Consider the following 16607-nt stretch of genomic DNA (forward strand, 5'->3'; position numbering starts at 1 on the left):
TCAAGACCAGCCTGGGCAACATGGTGAAACCATGTCTCTACAAAAAAAAAAAATATATATATATATATAATGTATATTTTATATATGTATATATGTATATTTTATATATACACACAATATATATTCAGAAAAATATATATACGCACACACACACACAGAAAAATTAGCTGGGCGTGGTGGCATGTGTCTGTAGTACCAGCTACTTGGGAGGCTGAGGTGGGAGGATCACTTGAGCCTGGGAGGTCAAGGCTACAGTGAGCCATGATTGCACATGTGCACTCCAGCCTTGACAACAAAGTGAGACCCTATGTCAAAAAAAAAAAAATAAAATGTCCTAAGACATCTAATATATCCAATTCAAGAATATTTAAGTAGAATGCTTTTTTTTTTTTTTGAGATGGAGTCTTGCTCTGTCACCCAGGCTGGAGTGCAGTGGCATATTTTGGCTCACTGTAACCTCTGCCTCCCAGGTTCAAGAGATTCTCCTGCCTCAGTTTCCTGAGCAGCAGGGACTACAGGCACTCACACCATGCCCAGGTAATTCTTGTGTTTTTTTGTAGAGACAGGGTTACACCATGTTGGCCAGGCTGGTCTTGAACTCCTGACCTCAGGTGATCCGCCCACCTCGGCCTCCCAAAGTTCTGGGATTACAGGTGTGAGCCACCGTGCTTGGCCTTTTTTTTTTTTTTTTTGAGACAGTCTCGCTCTGTCACCCAGGCTGGAGTGCAGTGGTGCCATCTTGGCTCACTGAAGCCTCCACCTCCTGGGTTCAAGCGATTCTCCTGCCTCAGCCTCCTAAGTGGCTGGGACTACAAGCGTCTGCCACCATGCCCAGCTAATTTTTTTATTTTTAGTAGGGACGGGGTTTCGCCATGTTGGCTAGGCTGGTCTTGAACTCCCGACCTCAGGTGATCTGCCCACCTCTGCCTCCCAAAATGCTGGTATTACAGGCATGAGCCACCGGGATTACAGGCATGAGCCACTTGGGAGCCCAAGGCGGGCGGATCACCTGAGGTCAGGAGTTCGAGACAAGCCTGGCCAACATGGTGAACCCCATCTCTACTAAAAATAGAAAAAACTTAGCTGGGCGTGGTGACAGGCGCCTGTAGTCCCAGCTACTCGGGAGGCTGGGACAGGAGAATTGCTTGAACCCGGGAGGCGAAGGTTGCAGTAGCTGAGATCGAACCACTGCACTCCAGCCTAGATGACAGAGTGAGACTCCGTCTCAAAAAAAAAAAAAGATTTTAATCAACAGATATTTTATTACATAATAAAGATGAAACACGATTCCATATCTTTTATAGAAGAAAAGCTGAACCGACACAAGGATTTCTAACTAATTATGTTCTTTTACTACTAATGAGGTAAAGCATGTGTCAGAATAATGTTTCTTGTTTTTTGTTTTTTTGCTGTTGTTTTTTTGACAGGGTCTCATTCTCAGCCAGGCTTGAGTGCAGTGGCTTGATCACAGCTCACTGCAGCCTCAGCCTCTTTGGCTCAGGTGATCCTCCCACCTCAGCCTCCCAGGTAGCTGGAACTACAGGTGCACACCACCACACCCAGCTATTTTTTGTATTTTTTAGTAGAGGTGGGGCTTCACCATGTTGCCCAGGCTGGTCTTGAACTCCTGGGCTCAAGCAATCTGCCGGCCTTGGCCTCCCAAAAAGCTGAGATTACAGGCATGAGCCACCTCGACCAGCCTCAAAAGAATGTTTTAAAATAGACTGAATGTATTTTTTTGGTTTCAATTAGAGAAGTTTTAAGGCCTTTTGTTTTATATTGTTCTTATACCTTGGCAGCACTTTTTCCTGGGCACATAGAAAGCACATGATTAATTTCAAGATGGAAATATCAGAAATCATGTTCGACTCATTTATCGCATCCAATTTGTCATCAGGCCCTGTAGATTTCATTTCCAGCATCTTTTGAATTCATTCTCTTTGAACATTTTTATTTTCATTGCCTCATACCAGGCCTTTATTTTCTTACTCAGTTTACTATAAAAGCCTCCTAAACTACATTTGCTAAAGACTTAACTTTTTAAAACAAAGAACATTTCACATTATGTCCTTAAAATATCCATTGCATAAAGAAGAGGTCTTCAAACTTATAGAGAAGGCAGAAAATCACACTGCTCTTTGAATAGCTCATAAGTAAAAGACAATTTGGGAAAATTTGGGTTCTTTAGGATTGGTCAGGGTGAGGCAAAATGTAATGAAATGCTCCTTCACATCTTGGATAAGAAACTAGCAGCCCATGGTTTTGCAGTGATAAAACAATCAGAGTATCGTCTGAAATCATCTTACGACCATGTGTCCACTAGCCATCTGGAAACAGCTGGCCTTAGGAATTAGGAAATGGCCTACTGAAAACTCAGCTGTAATGCCTGCTGCAAGGCAACATCTTGAGTAGTCCAGGTTCTATTCTTTTTGAATGAAATATAGATTTTTAATAAAAACAGCCTATTTTTCTCGCAGTAAGATTACACTGGTTTGAGAATAAGATGCCCCACTCTCATTATCCTTATGTGTTTTTTGTTTGTTTGTTTTGTGTGATGGAGTTTCGCTCTTGTTGCCCAGGCTGGAATGCAATGGCATGATCTCGGCTCACCACAACCTCCACCTCCCAGGTTCAAGCGATTCTCCTGCCTCAGCCTCCCAAGGAGCTGGGATTACCGGCATGCACTGCCACGCCCGGCTAATTTTGCATTTTTAGCAGAGATGGGGTTTCTTCATGTTGGTCAGGCTGGTCTCGAGCTCCTGACCTCAGGTGATCCGCCTGCCTCAGCCTCCCAAAGTGTTGGGATTACAGGCATGAGCCACCGCGCCCGGCCCTAATGTGGGTTTTTAGGGTTCAAGAGAAGAATATTTCTACTAGGGAATAATTATCTCTATCTTATATTTCCATTTGTTATTTTAAGAAGCTATTTTTTTTTTCTATCATTTTTCTTTCCCTTGTTATTGTAGAGGTCAGGCAAACTTAAAATTCAGTCCATTAGTCATCTTGAGGTGACCGTGAAGGAACTATAGGATATTAAGACTCTAGACTTAGAAAACAGCAGACCTCAATAGCCACTATATGTTTTCCAAGAGGTGCAGCTCTTTCAGTCAGCTGATCTGATAAGCAGGGTACTCAGGTACTGTTGCTCATGTCCAGGGACCCTACCACATCCTGTGGTTTTCAGGGTCCTTATATTCTGTGCTCTCTTGGCTCTGGCACCAGGCATTTTCTGGTCCACTGTTTCTAACTCCTGGTAAAGTGTTGTTTTAAGGCAAAAAACATCTTTACAGGGAACCAGACATAAAAAGAGTTCCTGGAGGCCCCGCGTGGTAGCTCATGCCTGTAATCCCAGCACTTTGTGGGGCTGAAGCTGGTGGATCACTTGAGGTCAGGATTTCAAGACCAGCCTGGGCAACATGGTGAAACCACACCCCTCCACTTCTCTACTAAAAATACAAAAAATGATCCTGGCGTGGTGGTGCGCACCTGTAAACCCAGCACTTTGGGGGGCCAAGGTGGGCGGATCACTTGAGGCTAGGAGTTGGAGACTAGCCTGGCCAACCAACATGGTGAAATCCCGTCTCTACTAAAAATATGAAAATTAAGTGGTGGCTTGCGCCTGTAGTCCCAGCTACTGGGAAGGCCGAGGCACGAGAATCGCTTTAACCTGGGAGGCGGAAGTTGCAGTGAACCTAGATCGAGTCACTGCATTCCAGCCTGGGCGACAGAGCGAGACTCTGTCTCAAAAAAAAAAAAAAAAAAAAAAAAGTTCCTGGAACTGTTTCTGCACATCACTGAAAAATGATAGCTTCTCCCCAAATATCCTAACTTAAAGGTGCTATTAGGAGAATCTTGCTGCCTGCTAATAATGGGGTGTCCATAATTACCCCATGACTTCAGTGAATTCTCGTGCCTGTTTCTCCCGATCTAAAATGGGTATATTTCATTGACTAAATTTACTTCTGAGCACTGTTGGGGAAAAGATCCCGGTGTTTGTTGAAGAATGCTAGATATAATGAAAGTTAAAACACAGTTTAACAAATTAAAATTATTTCCTATTGCTGTGGAATATCTAATTGCACACTGCTCTCCCCCAGACCACCGTATTATCTCCCCCCGCCCCGCCCCCAGAATATCATGAAATGCAACGTATTTGTTAAACCAGTTTTGGTGATTTAAAACAAGTTCCGGGCCGGGCGCGGTGGCTCACGCTTGTAATCCCAGCACTTTGGGAGGCCGAGGCGGGCGGATCACGAGGTCAGGAGATCGAGACCACAGTGAAACCCCGTCTCTACTAAAAATACAAAAAATTAGCCGGGCGTGGTGGCGGGCGCCTGTAGTCCCAGCTACTCGGAGAGGCTGAGGCAGGAGAATGGCGTGAACCCGGGAGGTGGAGCTTGCAGTGAGCCGAGACTGCGCCACTGCACTCCAGCCTGGGCGACAGAGCGAGACTCCGTCTCAAAAAAAAAAAAACAAAAACAAAACAAAACAAAAAAAAAAAAATAAAACAAGTTCCAAGCACAAGCTTCTTTCTTGTAATGGTCAAGTGGCCTACTAAACCAAAGCGCCAACTGAGAACGTTTTGCTGAAATCCCAGCGAGAACGCAGGGAGCTATGGCAGTTCCGGAGCACCGGGTTCCACCTCTGCCTCTGACCGGCTTTGCGACTTCCACCGCATTAGATCTCAGTTTCCTCCGTGTAAAATGGGGCAGGAATGGAGGCTGGACCTGGGAGGCGTCGCTGATGATCGTCTCTGACTCGTTAAGTCGCGGAGTCACAAAAGTGGCGGAAAGCACGCCCTCACTTTTTGGGAAGAGTAGGACGAGGGGCGGGGCTGCAGCGAGACCCACCAGTCTCGCTTTCCAGGGGAGGCGGCGGCCAGGAGCTGCTGCTGTGGGCGGCGCCCCCGGCGTGGAGTCTCCTTCCTGCCCGCGCAGGCCCCAGCGCCCCAGCGAAGCGCTCCGGCCGCTCCCCTCTCCTAACACTCTGGTTCCCGGGCCGCTGCGGGGACGCGGTTGGCGGCGACACCGGAGGGGGGTGGGTCAGGAAGTTGGGGCGCGGCGGCCAGGAGCGGGCCCCCGGTGGCCGAGGGGTTCGGCGACGCTGAGGGAGGGAGAGTTCGGGCCGCGCGGGAGCCGCAGGGCGCCCTGGCCTCCGCAGAAACGATGGCGGAAGAAGAAGGTGACTGCCGCGGGGTCCAGCGCGCCAACGGCCGCCCGTGGTCTCGGGAAGGAGGGGCGGGGGCGCTGGAGGTCTGGGCTGGAGCTGCTGGTAGCCGCGGTCGCGGTCGCGGCCGCGCGGGGAGGGCGGGAAGGAGCGCGGCGCCTGGCGGAGGGCTGCGGAGAAATTCAGGAGAGCGGAGCAAATGGCCCGAAGTTTTGTCGGCCGAATTGGGAAGCAAAGGTGGAGCTGAAAGTTGGGAATCCGTAGCAAGAGAGAAAGCTGTGTGGGGAGTGCTCGGGAGGGAGGGGGGTCCTGAGCAGATTCTTGGTGAAGTGGGAGGCGCAGTTTGGTTTCGAAGATGCAGGTTTAGGTACTGAGTGCATATTTGGAAGGCAGTTTTTAAAGGGCTGTGGATATTGACAAACCCAGAGGCACAGGGGGCGAGGGGACATTCACCGGGGGATAAAGAGACAGGGATTTGGGATAAACATGGCAAGATGAATTGGGAATGGGCGAACACGCAGAAACTGAAGAAAGCCAAGTTCACTTAGGTTTAGGGGAAAATGGTAAAGAGCAGAGCCATCTAAGTATTATAGTTTTGGGAGATGATGAGGCCAGGAGGCCTTTGAGGGTCAAAGTGGGTGAGCTGGAGAAAGGTTTCCATGCCGCTTTCAGGATCAATGCTAAGATAAGTAATTCATTCAGCAGTATTTTATTTATAGAAAATGATCAATATGAGACAAAAATGGGAAGTTAGATGAAACTTATCGGTTAGTGATAAACAATACAAGGAATACTCATGGCATAGTAACTTCATGATAACCCCTACTAGTTTCAGGAAGTGAGAAGCAATTAGATTTTTGCATTCTGGTGGAAAACACAACTTTTTACCTTATGAGTGGAGCTGCGGATGTGATAGTAAATTGATCTAATTTAGACTCAAGTCCTTTTTTGTTTGTTTGTTTGTTTGTTTTTTTTGAGACAGAGTTTCGCTCTTGTTGCCCAGGCTAGAGTGCAATGGCGCGATCTCGGTTCACCGCAACCTCCGCTTCCTGGATTCAAGCGATTCTCCTGCCTCAGCCTCCCTAGTAGCTGGGATTACAGGCATGCGCCACCACGTCCGGTTAATTTTGTATTTTGAGTAGAGACGGGGTTTCTCCATGTTAGTCAGGCTGGTCTTGAACTTCTGACCTCAGGTGATCCGCCCACCTCGGCCTCCCAGAGTGCTGGGATTACAGGCGTGAGCCATGGGCCCGGCTGACTCAAGCCTTTCTGAATCAAGAGTACAAGGAAAGAGTTTAAAGAATTCAGCGGAAAGCAATTTTTAACAATTAAGCATAAGGAATGTTTACTGATCTGTGACTTGCTGACCTGTACCTATGCAGGCTTGGTTCATATTTGCTTCCTCTTGAGTTTTCAGAGTGTTAAAGCTGGTCTGAATTTAAGACATTCTAACTAAAAACAGCTTCAAAACCAAAGCTATTTGTCATTAGTGAGAAAGAATGTAATTCCGTTTGTTTCCTTGGTTCTGTCTGTGGTTACAGTATATTATCATTTGAAATATTTCTTGATGTATTTTTCTTTTCTAATTGCAAATTTATGGGGGTAGGCTGATATACTAGCTTGTATGTTCCTATGAGTACATTCATGCTTAAAGCATTAAAAAAGTTAACACTGCATTAAAAAACCAATACTACAATACTGAAAGTCTTTAATACATCATGCAAAGTGAAAAATTATTTTAGACTATGGTTGTACTTAAATAGATCTGTGGAGCCAATATTAAAAGATTGTACCGTTTTGTAAATTTTACTTATGTGATATAAAATGATAAATGGGCCGGGCATGGTGGCTCATGCCTGCAGTCCCAGCACTTTGGGAGAAGAAGGCGAGTGGATCACTTGAAGTCAGAAGTTCGAGACCAGCCTGGCTAACAGTGAAACTCTATCTCTACTAAAAATACAAAAATTAGCCGGGTGGAGTGGCGAGTGTCTGTAGTCCCAGCTATGGGAGGCGGAGGTTGCAGTGAGCCGAGATTGCATCATTTCACTCCAGCCTGGGTGACAGAGCGAGACTCCATCTAAAAAAAAATAAAATTAAGGCCGGGCACGGTGGCTCACGCCTGTAATCCTAACACTTTGGGAGGCCAAGGTGGGCGGATCACGAGGTCAGGAGTTCGAGACCAGCCTGGCCAATATGGTGAAACCCTGTCTCTACTAAAAAATACAAAAGTTAGCTGGGCGTGGTGGCGCATTCCTATAGTCCCAGCTACCTGGGAGGCTGAGGCAAGAGAATCGCTGGAACCCAGGAGGCCGAGGTTGCAGTGAGCCGAGATCGCCCCACTACACTCCAGCCTGGGTGACAGAGTGAGACTCCCTCTCAAAAATAAAATAAATAAAATGATAAATGATTTTTGGTTGTAGAATTACATATAATTCAAAAGCAGTTAAATACATCTTATATGGGACAATTAATGGGTTGTAATTTATTAAAATATTGCTTTAGTCAACATATTTTTAATTCCATAAATATTTGTATTCATACCCTATTAGACGCAAGTATATAATAGTCAACAATGACTGAGTAAATTTTCATTTATTATAACGCTAGTAATGCGTATCGCAAACCTGTCTATGTGCCAAGCATTCTGAGTGTTTTATGTTTATTTGTCACACTATACTTTTTTCCCCAAAAATTCGTATTATCTTTTATTCGCTGTGTTAAAATTAGACTAAATAGTCTGTATATTTTACTTGTATCCAGGTGTTCTCCATGTCCCATCTTGCTTACCATTCACATTCACTTAGATCCTCTTCATTGTCCAAGTAAATACTCTGGGAATCTGGTCTTTAAAAAAAATGTCTTCCTTGATGCAATAGAGGGCCAGGGTGTTTATATTTATGCTTTCTGAAAGCAATGTTAGAGCAAAGAAAGAAGTGACAACCTTGAGTAGAGCAGTATTAACGTTTCACTTGGAAACTGCTATGTCTAGCCTGGATGGACATTTGAAAGCCTGTTTGTAGCCCTACTATTTCATATGAAGATGACTGGACTGAAGTCTGAAATAGCAGGTTACTTTTGTGGATGTGTAATCATCTTCATTTAGTTTGACTTTTTCTTTACAATGCTAAAAATATAAGATAGTGAAAAGGAGTGGCCGGGCATGGTGGCTCACGCCTGTAATCCCAGCACTTTGGGAGGCCAAGGCGGGCGAATCACGAGGTCAGGAGTTTGAGACCAGCCTGGCCAACATGATGAAACCCCTGTCTCTACTAAAAATACAAAAAATTAGCTGGGCGTAATCCCAGCTACTTGGGAGGCTGAGGTAGGAGAATTGCTTGAACCTGGAGGCGGAGGTTGTAGTGAGCCAGGATGGCACCACCGCACTGCAGCCTGGGCAAAAAGAGTGAAACTCCATTTCAAAAAAAAAAAAAAAAAGATAGTGAAAAGGAAACCTGAATTACATCGCAGAGCTTTCCTGTCAGAACTGATAATCTCATTTGTCCATTGCTTTGGCCTTTGCTTTTTTCCACCTAGAGATGTGTGACTTTGTTTTTCCATTATGAAATTATATGAAAAGTTAGGTTTAGGGATAAGGTTGAAGAGATGAGCTAAAATGAATACTGTATTTATCGAGTCGTACTTTTGGCTCTTACAGTTTAATGCCACTAAAATTGATATGTCTTAAAATCAGTGCATGCATTCAGTATGACAGTGTGTTTTTTTTTTCCCCTTGAAAAACCTATTAAGTAGTATCTTCAAATGTATGGCATCTTAGAATCAGGAAAATATAATATTATAGATCTTTTATAGTCCAGTGCTATTACGTGATTAATCAGGCAAGTGTACCTACAAAGGAAAGTTCTTGTAGTTATATCTTCCCCTTGTATTCTTTTAAAATAAAATTAAAAACAATAATTTGCTTTTGAAGACTTTATTTGATTTTGCATAAATATGCGTTCTTGTTGACTGCTTCTAACTTTTACTTTAACCTAGAGCAGGGGAATATTAAAGAGGCATAATGAGGAAGGAATATAGTAATATTTACTAATTGACCTAGATTTATATGCAGAAATACTCGAAGTCTGGGGTATGTTTTTCTAATAATGTCACTTTTTGTTTGTTTTGTTTCGTTTTGTTTTTGAGATGGAGTCTCCCTCTGTCACCAGGCTAGAGTGCAGTAGTGCGATCTCGGGTCACTGCAACTCCACCTACTGGGTTCAACTGATTCTCCTGCCTCAGCCTCCTGAGTAGCTGGGATTATAGGAGTACACCACCATACCCGGCTGATTTTTGTATTTTTAGTAGAGATGGGGTTTAACCATATTGGCCAAGCTGTTCTCGAACTCCTGACCTCAGGTGATCCACCCACTTTGGCCTCCCAAAGTGCTGGGATTACAGGCGTGAGCCACCATACCCGGCCTAATAATGTCTTTTAAAATATTTTCATTGATTTCACTACTTAACATGACTACAGAATAAATGGTAGTTTATAGAAATGGATAACCATTAGATTCATCAGTCTGAGTCGACTAAATGTACAGCTTTTTTTTTTATCACTATGCCAGTGTTTAAAGATATTTTAGTGAACATACAAGTTTGCTATGAAGCTATTTTAAGATATGTTTATTTTATTCATTTTCCACAGTAAAGCTAGAGAACATCCATCTGATCAGCAGCAACTGATTCATTTCTCCTTCTTTGACTTCTATGTTTATTTTCACATTTCATAGCCTGAAGTTATTACTAAGAGAAAGGAAGAAAACTGTCTTCCACTTCCATGAGAAAGATAAATTATTGTACCACTTTATAACTTGGCAGGAACACTCTGTGCTTATAGTATCGTAATCTATCCCACAAGATGATTAATTCTAGGGAGGAAAAGTATAAATTGTACATGGTACATTCCTGTTTAACTTGGAGTTTAGTTTACTAGTTTGGAGGTAACTTCTGCATCACATTTTCTAAAACTGGAGCTAGAAGAGGAAGATAGTCAAATCCTGGGAAATTATTTTGAGACCTTCTTATACATAGGTATCTTTGTAGGTTCAGCCTGTTTTCTAATACATAAATTTATAAGATTGTACAATGCTAATGATAACACAGCACTGAAATTCTGCAGAACTTTCAGGGTTATTTAAAAACAGAAGTGTAGTTTGTGATAATGTATTATGTTTTGATTTTTTTTTTTTTTTTTTTTTTTAAGATGGAGTCTCGCTCTGTCGCCCAGGCTGGAGTGCAGTGGCACGATCTCGGCTCACTGCAAGCTCCACCTCCTGGGTTCACGCCATTCTCCTGCCTCAGCCTCCCGAGTAGCTGGGACTACAGGCGCCCGCCACCATGCCTGGCTGATTTTTTTGTATTTTTTTTTTTAGTAGAGACAGGGTTTCACCATGTTAGGATGGTCTCGATCTCCTGACCTCGTGATCCACCCACCTTGGCCTCCCTAAGTGCTGGGATTACAGGTGTGAGCCATAGCGCCCGGCTATGTTTTGATTTTTAAAAAACAGTTAAACCATAAATTATGCATTTGATACTTTAAGGTAACTAGAATTATGAGGTGAATAACACCTTGACCCCCAGTTTGGAAAACAGCTTACTTATTTTAGGATGTTTTGAAAATTGCATCATCTTGGGAGAAGAGTGTATTGGTTTACTATTAGGATTGTCAAAACACAGATTGGGGAGTGGAACTTAAATTGTCTTTTTTTGGACAAAAGATAATTTTGCAGGGGTGCCAAAATAATTATGAAAAGGTTATCTTTGATACTAATAGGTCTTAGTGGTACTTTTGCTTTAGAATAATAAAGGTTAATTGGCTCAGGATACAGATTAAAACAATTTTATACACACGTTGCAATAATGTCTTAAATATTTCAAGGACCACCTGTAGAGCTGCGCCAAAGAAAAAAGCCAAAGTCTTCAGAAAATAAGGAATCTGCCAAAGAAGAGAAAATCAGTGACATTCCAATTCCTGAGAGAGCTCCAAAACGTAAGTTAGACTTGGAATTTGTGCTACTACAAAAATAGTTTAGGCTAGAAAGTATATTTTATATTAATATTTTAAATATACATATTTTGAGATTAAGTATATGCTCAGCTTTCACTAGGTTTTGAACAACCCCCAAATCTCACTGGCTTATGACAAACATTTATTTCTAATTAATATTACATGTTGTGGCTGCAGTTTGGCTGTCATAGTTTTATGTGTTGTGAAGGAATCCGTATTTGAGAAAGATTTTTCTTGTGACATAGGAAAAGAGGAGGCAGAATCATGCAATGCCTCTTAAAGTTTCTGCTGACCTGGCACACTATCACTTGTATGCACCTTTTATTGGCCCAAGCAAGTCATATAATCAGTTCAGACAGTGGGATGTGAAGCATACTTTGATAACAGGGAAGTGTTCCAGGTCACATGGTAGTGGGCAGGGATGTATAAGATTTTTACAGGGAAGGAGAAAATAGTTGTGAATAATAATATAGTTTACCACACCCTGTCCTTGTGATTTATTTCCCTCCCTCAGACAAAATACACTTACTTTTTCCCACACCCTAAAACTCTGTCTTATCTAGTCACAGCCTTAATCTTGAACCCAAGGGCTTATCTACATCAGGGCCAGCTACGACTCATTCTAATCCAGAGATCTATGGACTAAAAAGACAGGTTATCTGTTTTGTGTCAGGGGTTCCCAAGACCACCCCCATGTTTGGTTATTAGCTGGAAGGACTCACAAGTTTCAGAATGAAGTTGTATTTACAGCTATGATTGATTGATTTTTGAGACAGAGTCTCGCTCTGTCACCTAGGCTGGAATGCAGTGGCACGATCTCAGCTCACTGCAACTTCCACCTTCTGGGTTCAAGCGATTCTCCTGCCTCAGCCTCCTCAGTAGCTGGAACTACAGGCACACGCCACCACGCCTGGCTAATTTTTGTATTTTTGGTAGAGACGGGGTTTCACCATGTTGGCCAGTCTGGTCTCGAACTCCTGACCTCAAGTGTTCCACCTGCCACAGCCTCTCAAAGTGCTGAGATTATAGGCATGAGCCACCGTGCCCAGGCTACAGTTATGATTTATTATAGCAAATAATATAAAACAAAATCAGCTAAGGGAAAAGGCCTATTATGGTGAAATCTGCAAGAAACCAGGCATAGGCTTCCAAATTTCCACTCCAACAGAGCCACACGGGATGGGCCTGATTTCCTTCAGCATCAAATTATGACATTTGTAAAGTTTTATCTACCACAGAAGCTCATTAGTAACTCAGTGCTCAGGGTTTTTATTGGAGGCTGGTCATGTAGGTATCCTCTGCCGACCATGTCCCAGAATTCTTGACTCCCAAAAAGAAAGCATAAACTACATTGTTTGTACAAAGAGAATAGGCACTGTTGTCAGTTAGAGAATGGTGGGAACTCTCCTGAAATTGAAGTTCCCAGATGCCAGCCAAGAGAGCCTACCTTGCAAGCAGGGCTTTCTTTTTTTCATTTTTCTTTTTTTTTTTTTTTTGCTTGAGACAGAGTCTCACCCTGTCACCTAGGCAGGAGTGCCGTTGTGCAGTCTTTTACTGCAACCTCCGTCTTGCTTACTGCAACCTCCATCTTCTGGGTTCAAGCAATTCTTGTGCCTCAGCCTCCCAAGTAGCTGGGATTATAGGCATGGCCACCACACTTGGTTAATTTTTGTATTTTTAATAGAAACGGGGTTTCACCACGTTGGCCAGGCTGGTCAACTCCTGATCTCAGGTGATCCGCCTGCAAGCAGGCCTTTCTCAGGAAAGTGGTCTCGGACCTGCTATGTTAACTCTTTTCTGCACATCCCCCCACTCTCAGTATACATTGTTGGACAGGGACAGGATATCCCCTTACTCCGAGATAAGGAATCTGTTGTGTTTATGCCCCAGTTGTGTTCCTGGGGAATTGTTTCCCAGTTCATTGTTCTCCATGGTCCTTGATTTACACTCTGGAGATCTTTTCTCTTCCATTTTCCTCTATAACCATATCTAAAGATGGGTTTGGAGAATGTGTCATCCTTAAGGGCTAAACAGCTTTCTCAGATTGCTTCCTCTGCACTAAAAGTTGAGGCCTATATATAAATTTGCTCAAGATAAAAGCTGTGGGTAATCTACAAATCTAGTTGAGGGGCTGGCCGCAAGAAAACTGTATTTGGGAGCTGGAAAAATGAAGATCTATATTATGTCATGACAAAACATTTGGTAATACTGTTTCTTGTGAACAGTTAACAATACTATTTTTTTCTATCATTTTAGGTAATGAGATTGCAAAACAGAATGTTACTAGAGTGCCTTTGTTATTAACAGCTGCATTTGACTACAGGAAAGAGATCTGGATTTAGAATAGAATTGGTCTATTTGTAAGTGGGAATGAAGAAGAAAATAGAGAATCCCAAAATTCTGGGACTTGTAATGTTGAAGTGAGAACAGTTTATTAACCAGGCATGGTGGCTCACGCCAGTAATCCTAGCACTTTGGGAAGCTGAGGCAGAGGATTGCTTGAGGTTAGGTGTTCAGGACCATCCTGGACAACATAGTGAGACCCTGTCTTTATTTAAAAAAAAAAAAAAAAAGAGAGAAAAGGAAAAGCTGTTTGTCTTTTTCAACCAATAAAAGTTAAAATCAAGAAATGGGAGGCCGGGCACAGTGGCTCAAGCCTGTAATACCAGCACTTTGGGAGGCCGAGGCGGGCGGATCATGAGATCAGGAGATAGAGACCATCCTGGCTAACATGGTGAAATCCCATCTCTACTAAAAAAATACGAAAAATTAGCTGGGCATGGTGGCACGCGCCTGTAGTCCCAGCTACTTGGGAGGCTGAAACAGGAGAATCGCTTGAGCCTGGGAAGCGGAGGTTGCAATGAGCCGAGATTGTGCCACTGCACTCCAGCCTGGGTGACAGAGCGAGACTCCGTCTCAAAAAAAAAAAAAAAAAAGAGAGAGAGAGAAATACTTTGAGTAACAAAGGCTGATTAAGATGAGTCCTTAGTGCAAAGGTCAAATCAAGGGCATAGCTGTTGTACAATTTGTTAAAATGTGTGAATAAATTAATGTAGTTCCTACTAAATCTTGTTGGATACAGGACAGGAAAAAAGAACTAAAGCTGTTGGCCCACAAAAGTTTAATAAACTCAAGCTATGTATAATGAAGCCTTTGAGAAGGCATATCTAGAAAAGATGTGTAATTTAGCCTTTAAGAGTGGCATATCTAGAAAAATTTGTAGGTATAGTTACTGGGACATAGAGCTGACTGAAATCAAGTAGGTAAACCAATAAAATTTTTCTTTTCTTTGCAAAATGAGTGATTTAATTGTTTAAAAATGAAGTATAATTAACATACAATTAAATGCACAGAATCTTAGTTGTTCAATTAAATGCATTTTGACATGTGAATGCAGGCAAAACAAACTATAGAACATTTCCATTATCTCAGAAAATCTCCTTGTACCTTATTCCTATTGTTTTGATAGTTATCACTACTGAATAATTTCACATGTTCTAGAACTTCATTATAAATGGAATCATACATACTTCAGTGTCCAAATTCTTTCATTCAGCTGAGTATGTTATCTTTGAAAAATGTAATATTTTGGGCTGGGTGCATTGGCTCACGCTTGTTAGCTCATGTCTGTAATCCTGGCACGTTGGGAGGCTGAGGCAGGAGGATTGCCTGAGCTCAGGAGTTTGAGACCAGCCTGGGCAACAAGGCGAAACCCCATCTCTACAAAAAGTACAAAAATTAGCCAGGCACAGTGGCACATGCTTGTAGTTCCAGCTACTTGGGAGGCTGAGGCGGGAAGATCACTTAAGCCCATGAGGTTGAGGCTCTGGTGAACTGTGATCATGCCACTGCACTGTAGCCTGGGTGACTGAATAAGACCCTATTTCATAAAAATAAAAAATAAAAAATAAAAAATATAATCATTTTGAGATTCATCCATGTTGTATATCTCAATAGTTCATTCCCCTTTATTGCTAAGTATATTCCACTGTTTGAATATATAGTCATGTGTTGCTTAAGGACAGGGATATGTTCTGAGAAATGCACCATTAGGTGATTTTCTCATATTCACACAAACTAGATGATACAGCCTACTACACACCTAGGCTATGTAGTATAGCCTATTCCTCCTAGGCTACAAACCTGTACAGCATGTTACTGTAGTGAATACTGTAGGCAGTTGTAACACAGTGGTAGGCATTTGTGTATCTAAATATATCTAAACATGAAAAGATACAGTAAAAATATGGTATTACAATCTTACAGGGCCACCATTATATATGCAGTCCATTGTTGACTGAAACGTCATTGTGCAGGGCATGACTGTACCAAAATTGTTTATCCCTATTCCTCTTGTTGGACATTTAGGTTGTTTCTAGTATTTAGTTGTTACGAATAAGAATGCTATGAACATTCCTGTACTGGTCTCCTTGAACAAATGTTTTCATTTCTGTTAGGTAAATACATAGAAGAATTGCTAGTTAAGCTTTCGAGAGAGCGTACTGTTGAACTGCCAGCCTAGATTCAAAAGAACTCTTAATTCTTCAGGTCTTGAAATAAATGACATGTGAGCCCCTAACTACAGACTGAGTAAACTGCTCTCAGGTTCTCTCCTGAGGAGTGAGTATGTTTTGCTTAGGAGGGAAGTGAATATTGTGTATTAAAAATATTTTGGCCAGGAGCAGTGGCTCACACCTGTAATCCCAGCACTTTGGGAGGCCAAGGTGGGCAGATCACTTGAGGTCAGGAGTTTGAGACCAGCCTGGCCAACATGGTGAAACCCTGTCTCTACTTAAAAAAAAAAAAAAAAAGCCAAATGTGGTGGTGCATGCCTGTAGTTCCAGCTACTTGGGAGGCTGAGGCACAAGAATCACTTGAACCTGGGAGGTGGAGGTTGCAGTGAGCCAAGATTGCACCACTGCACTCCAGCCTGGGTGACAGAGGAGACTCCATCTCAAAACACACACACAGAAATTTAAGCTTAGGCAATATAGTGAGACCTCATCTCTACAAAAAATTTAAAAAAAAAAATCAGCCAAGCGTGGTGGTGCGCACCTGTAGTCCCAGCTACTTGGGAGGCTGAGACACAAGAATTGCTTGAATTCAGGAAGTGGAGATTGCAGTGGGCCAAGAATGTGCCACTGCACTCCAGCCTGGGCAACAGAGGAGACTCTATCTCAAAAAAAAAAAAAAAATTTAAGCCTAGGCAATATAGTGAGACCTCATCTCCATAAAAAAATTAAAAAAAAAAAATTAGTTGACAATGTGGTGGTGCATGCCTGTAGTCCCAGCTACTTGGGAGGCTGAGGTAGGAGGATTGCTTAAGCCTGAGAAGTGGTGTTTGCAGTGAGCCGAGATCATGCCACTGCGCTCCAGCCTGGACGATGCAGCAAGACTCTGTCTCAAAAAAAAAAAAAAAAGTTAAAAAATTTGA

General features: G+C 42.7%; 1 protein-coding gene across 11 annotated transcripts in view; it reads left to right on the plus strand.

The window, feature by feature from the left end:
- Positions 1 to 5024: 5024 nt before the first annotated feature.
- Positions 5025 to 16607, plus strand: part of DPY19L4 (dpy-19 like 4) — a 76773-nt gene continuing 65190 nt past the window's right edge. For 8 of the 11 annotated variants that reach the window (XM_055286786.2, XM_055286787.2, XM_055286788.2 and 5 more), the window contains exons 1-2: positions 5025 to 5181; positions 11045 to 11155. In XM_055286786.2, coding sequence (XP_055142761.1) covers positions 5166 to 5181; positions 11045 to 11155 — 127 coding nt within the window. In that variant the 5' untranslated portion in view covers positions 5025 to 5165. Of the gene's footprint in view, positions 5182 to 11044; positions 11156 to 16607 lie in introns of those variants that run through there. The other 3 variants (XM_063643458.1, XM_055286791.2, XM_055286792.1) reach the window with 3 other exon arrangements.

Source organism: Symphalangus syndactylus, chromosome 7, assembly GCF_028878055.3.
Source record: "Symphalangus syndactylus isolate Jambi chromosome 7, NHGRI_mSymSyn1-v2.1_pri, whole genome shotgun sequence".
Lineage (NCBI taxonomy): Eukaryota > Metazoa > Chordata > Mammalia > Primates > Hylobatidae > Symphalangus > Symphalangus syndactylus.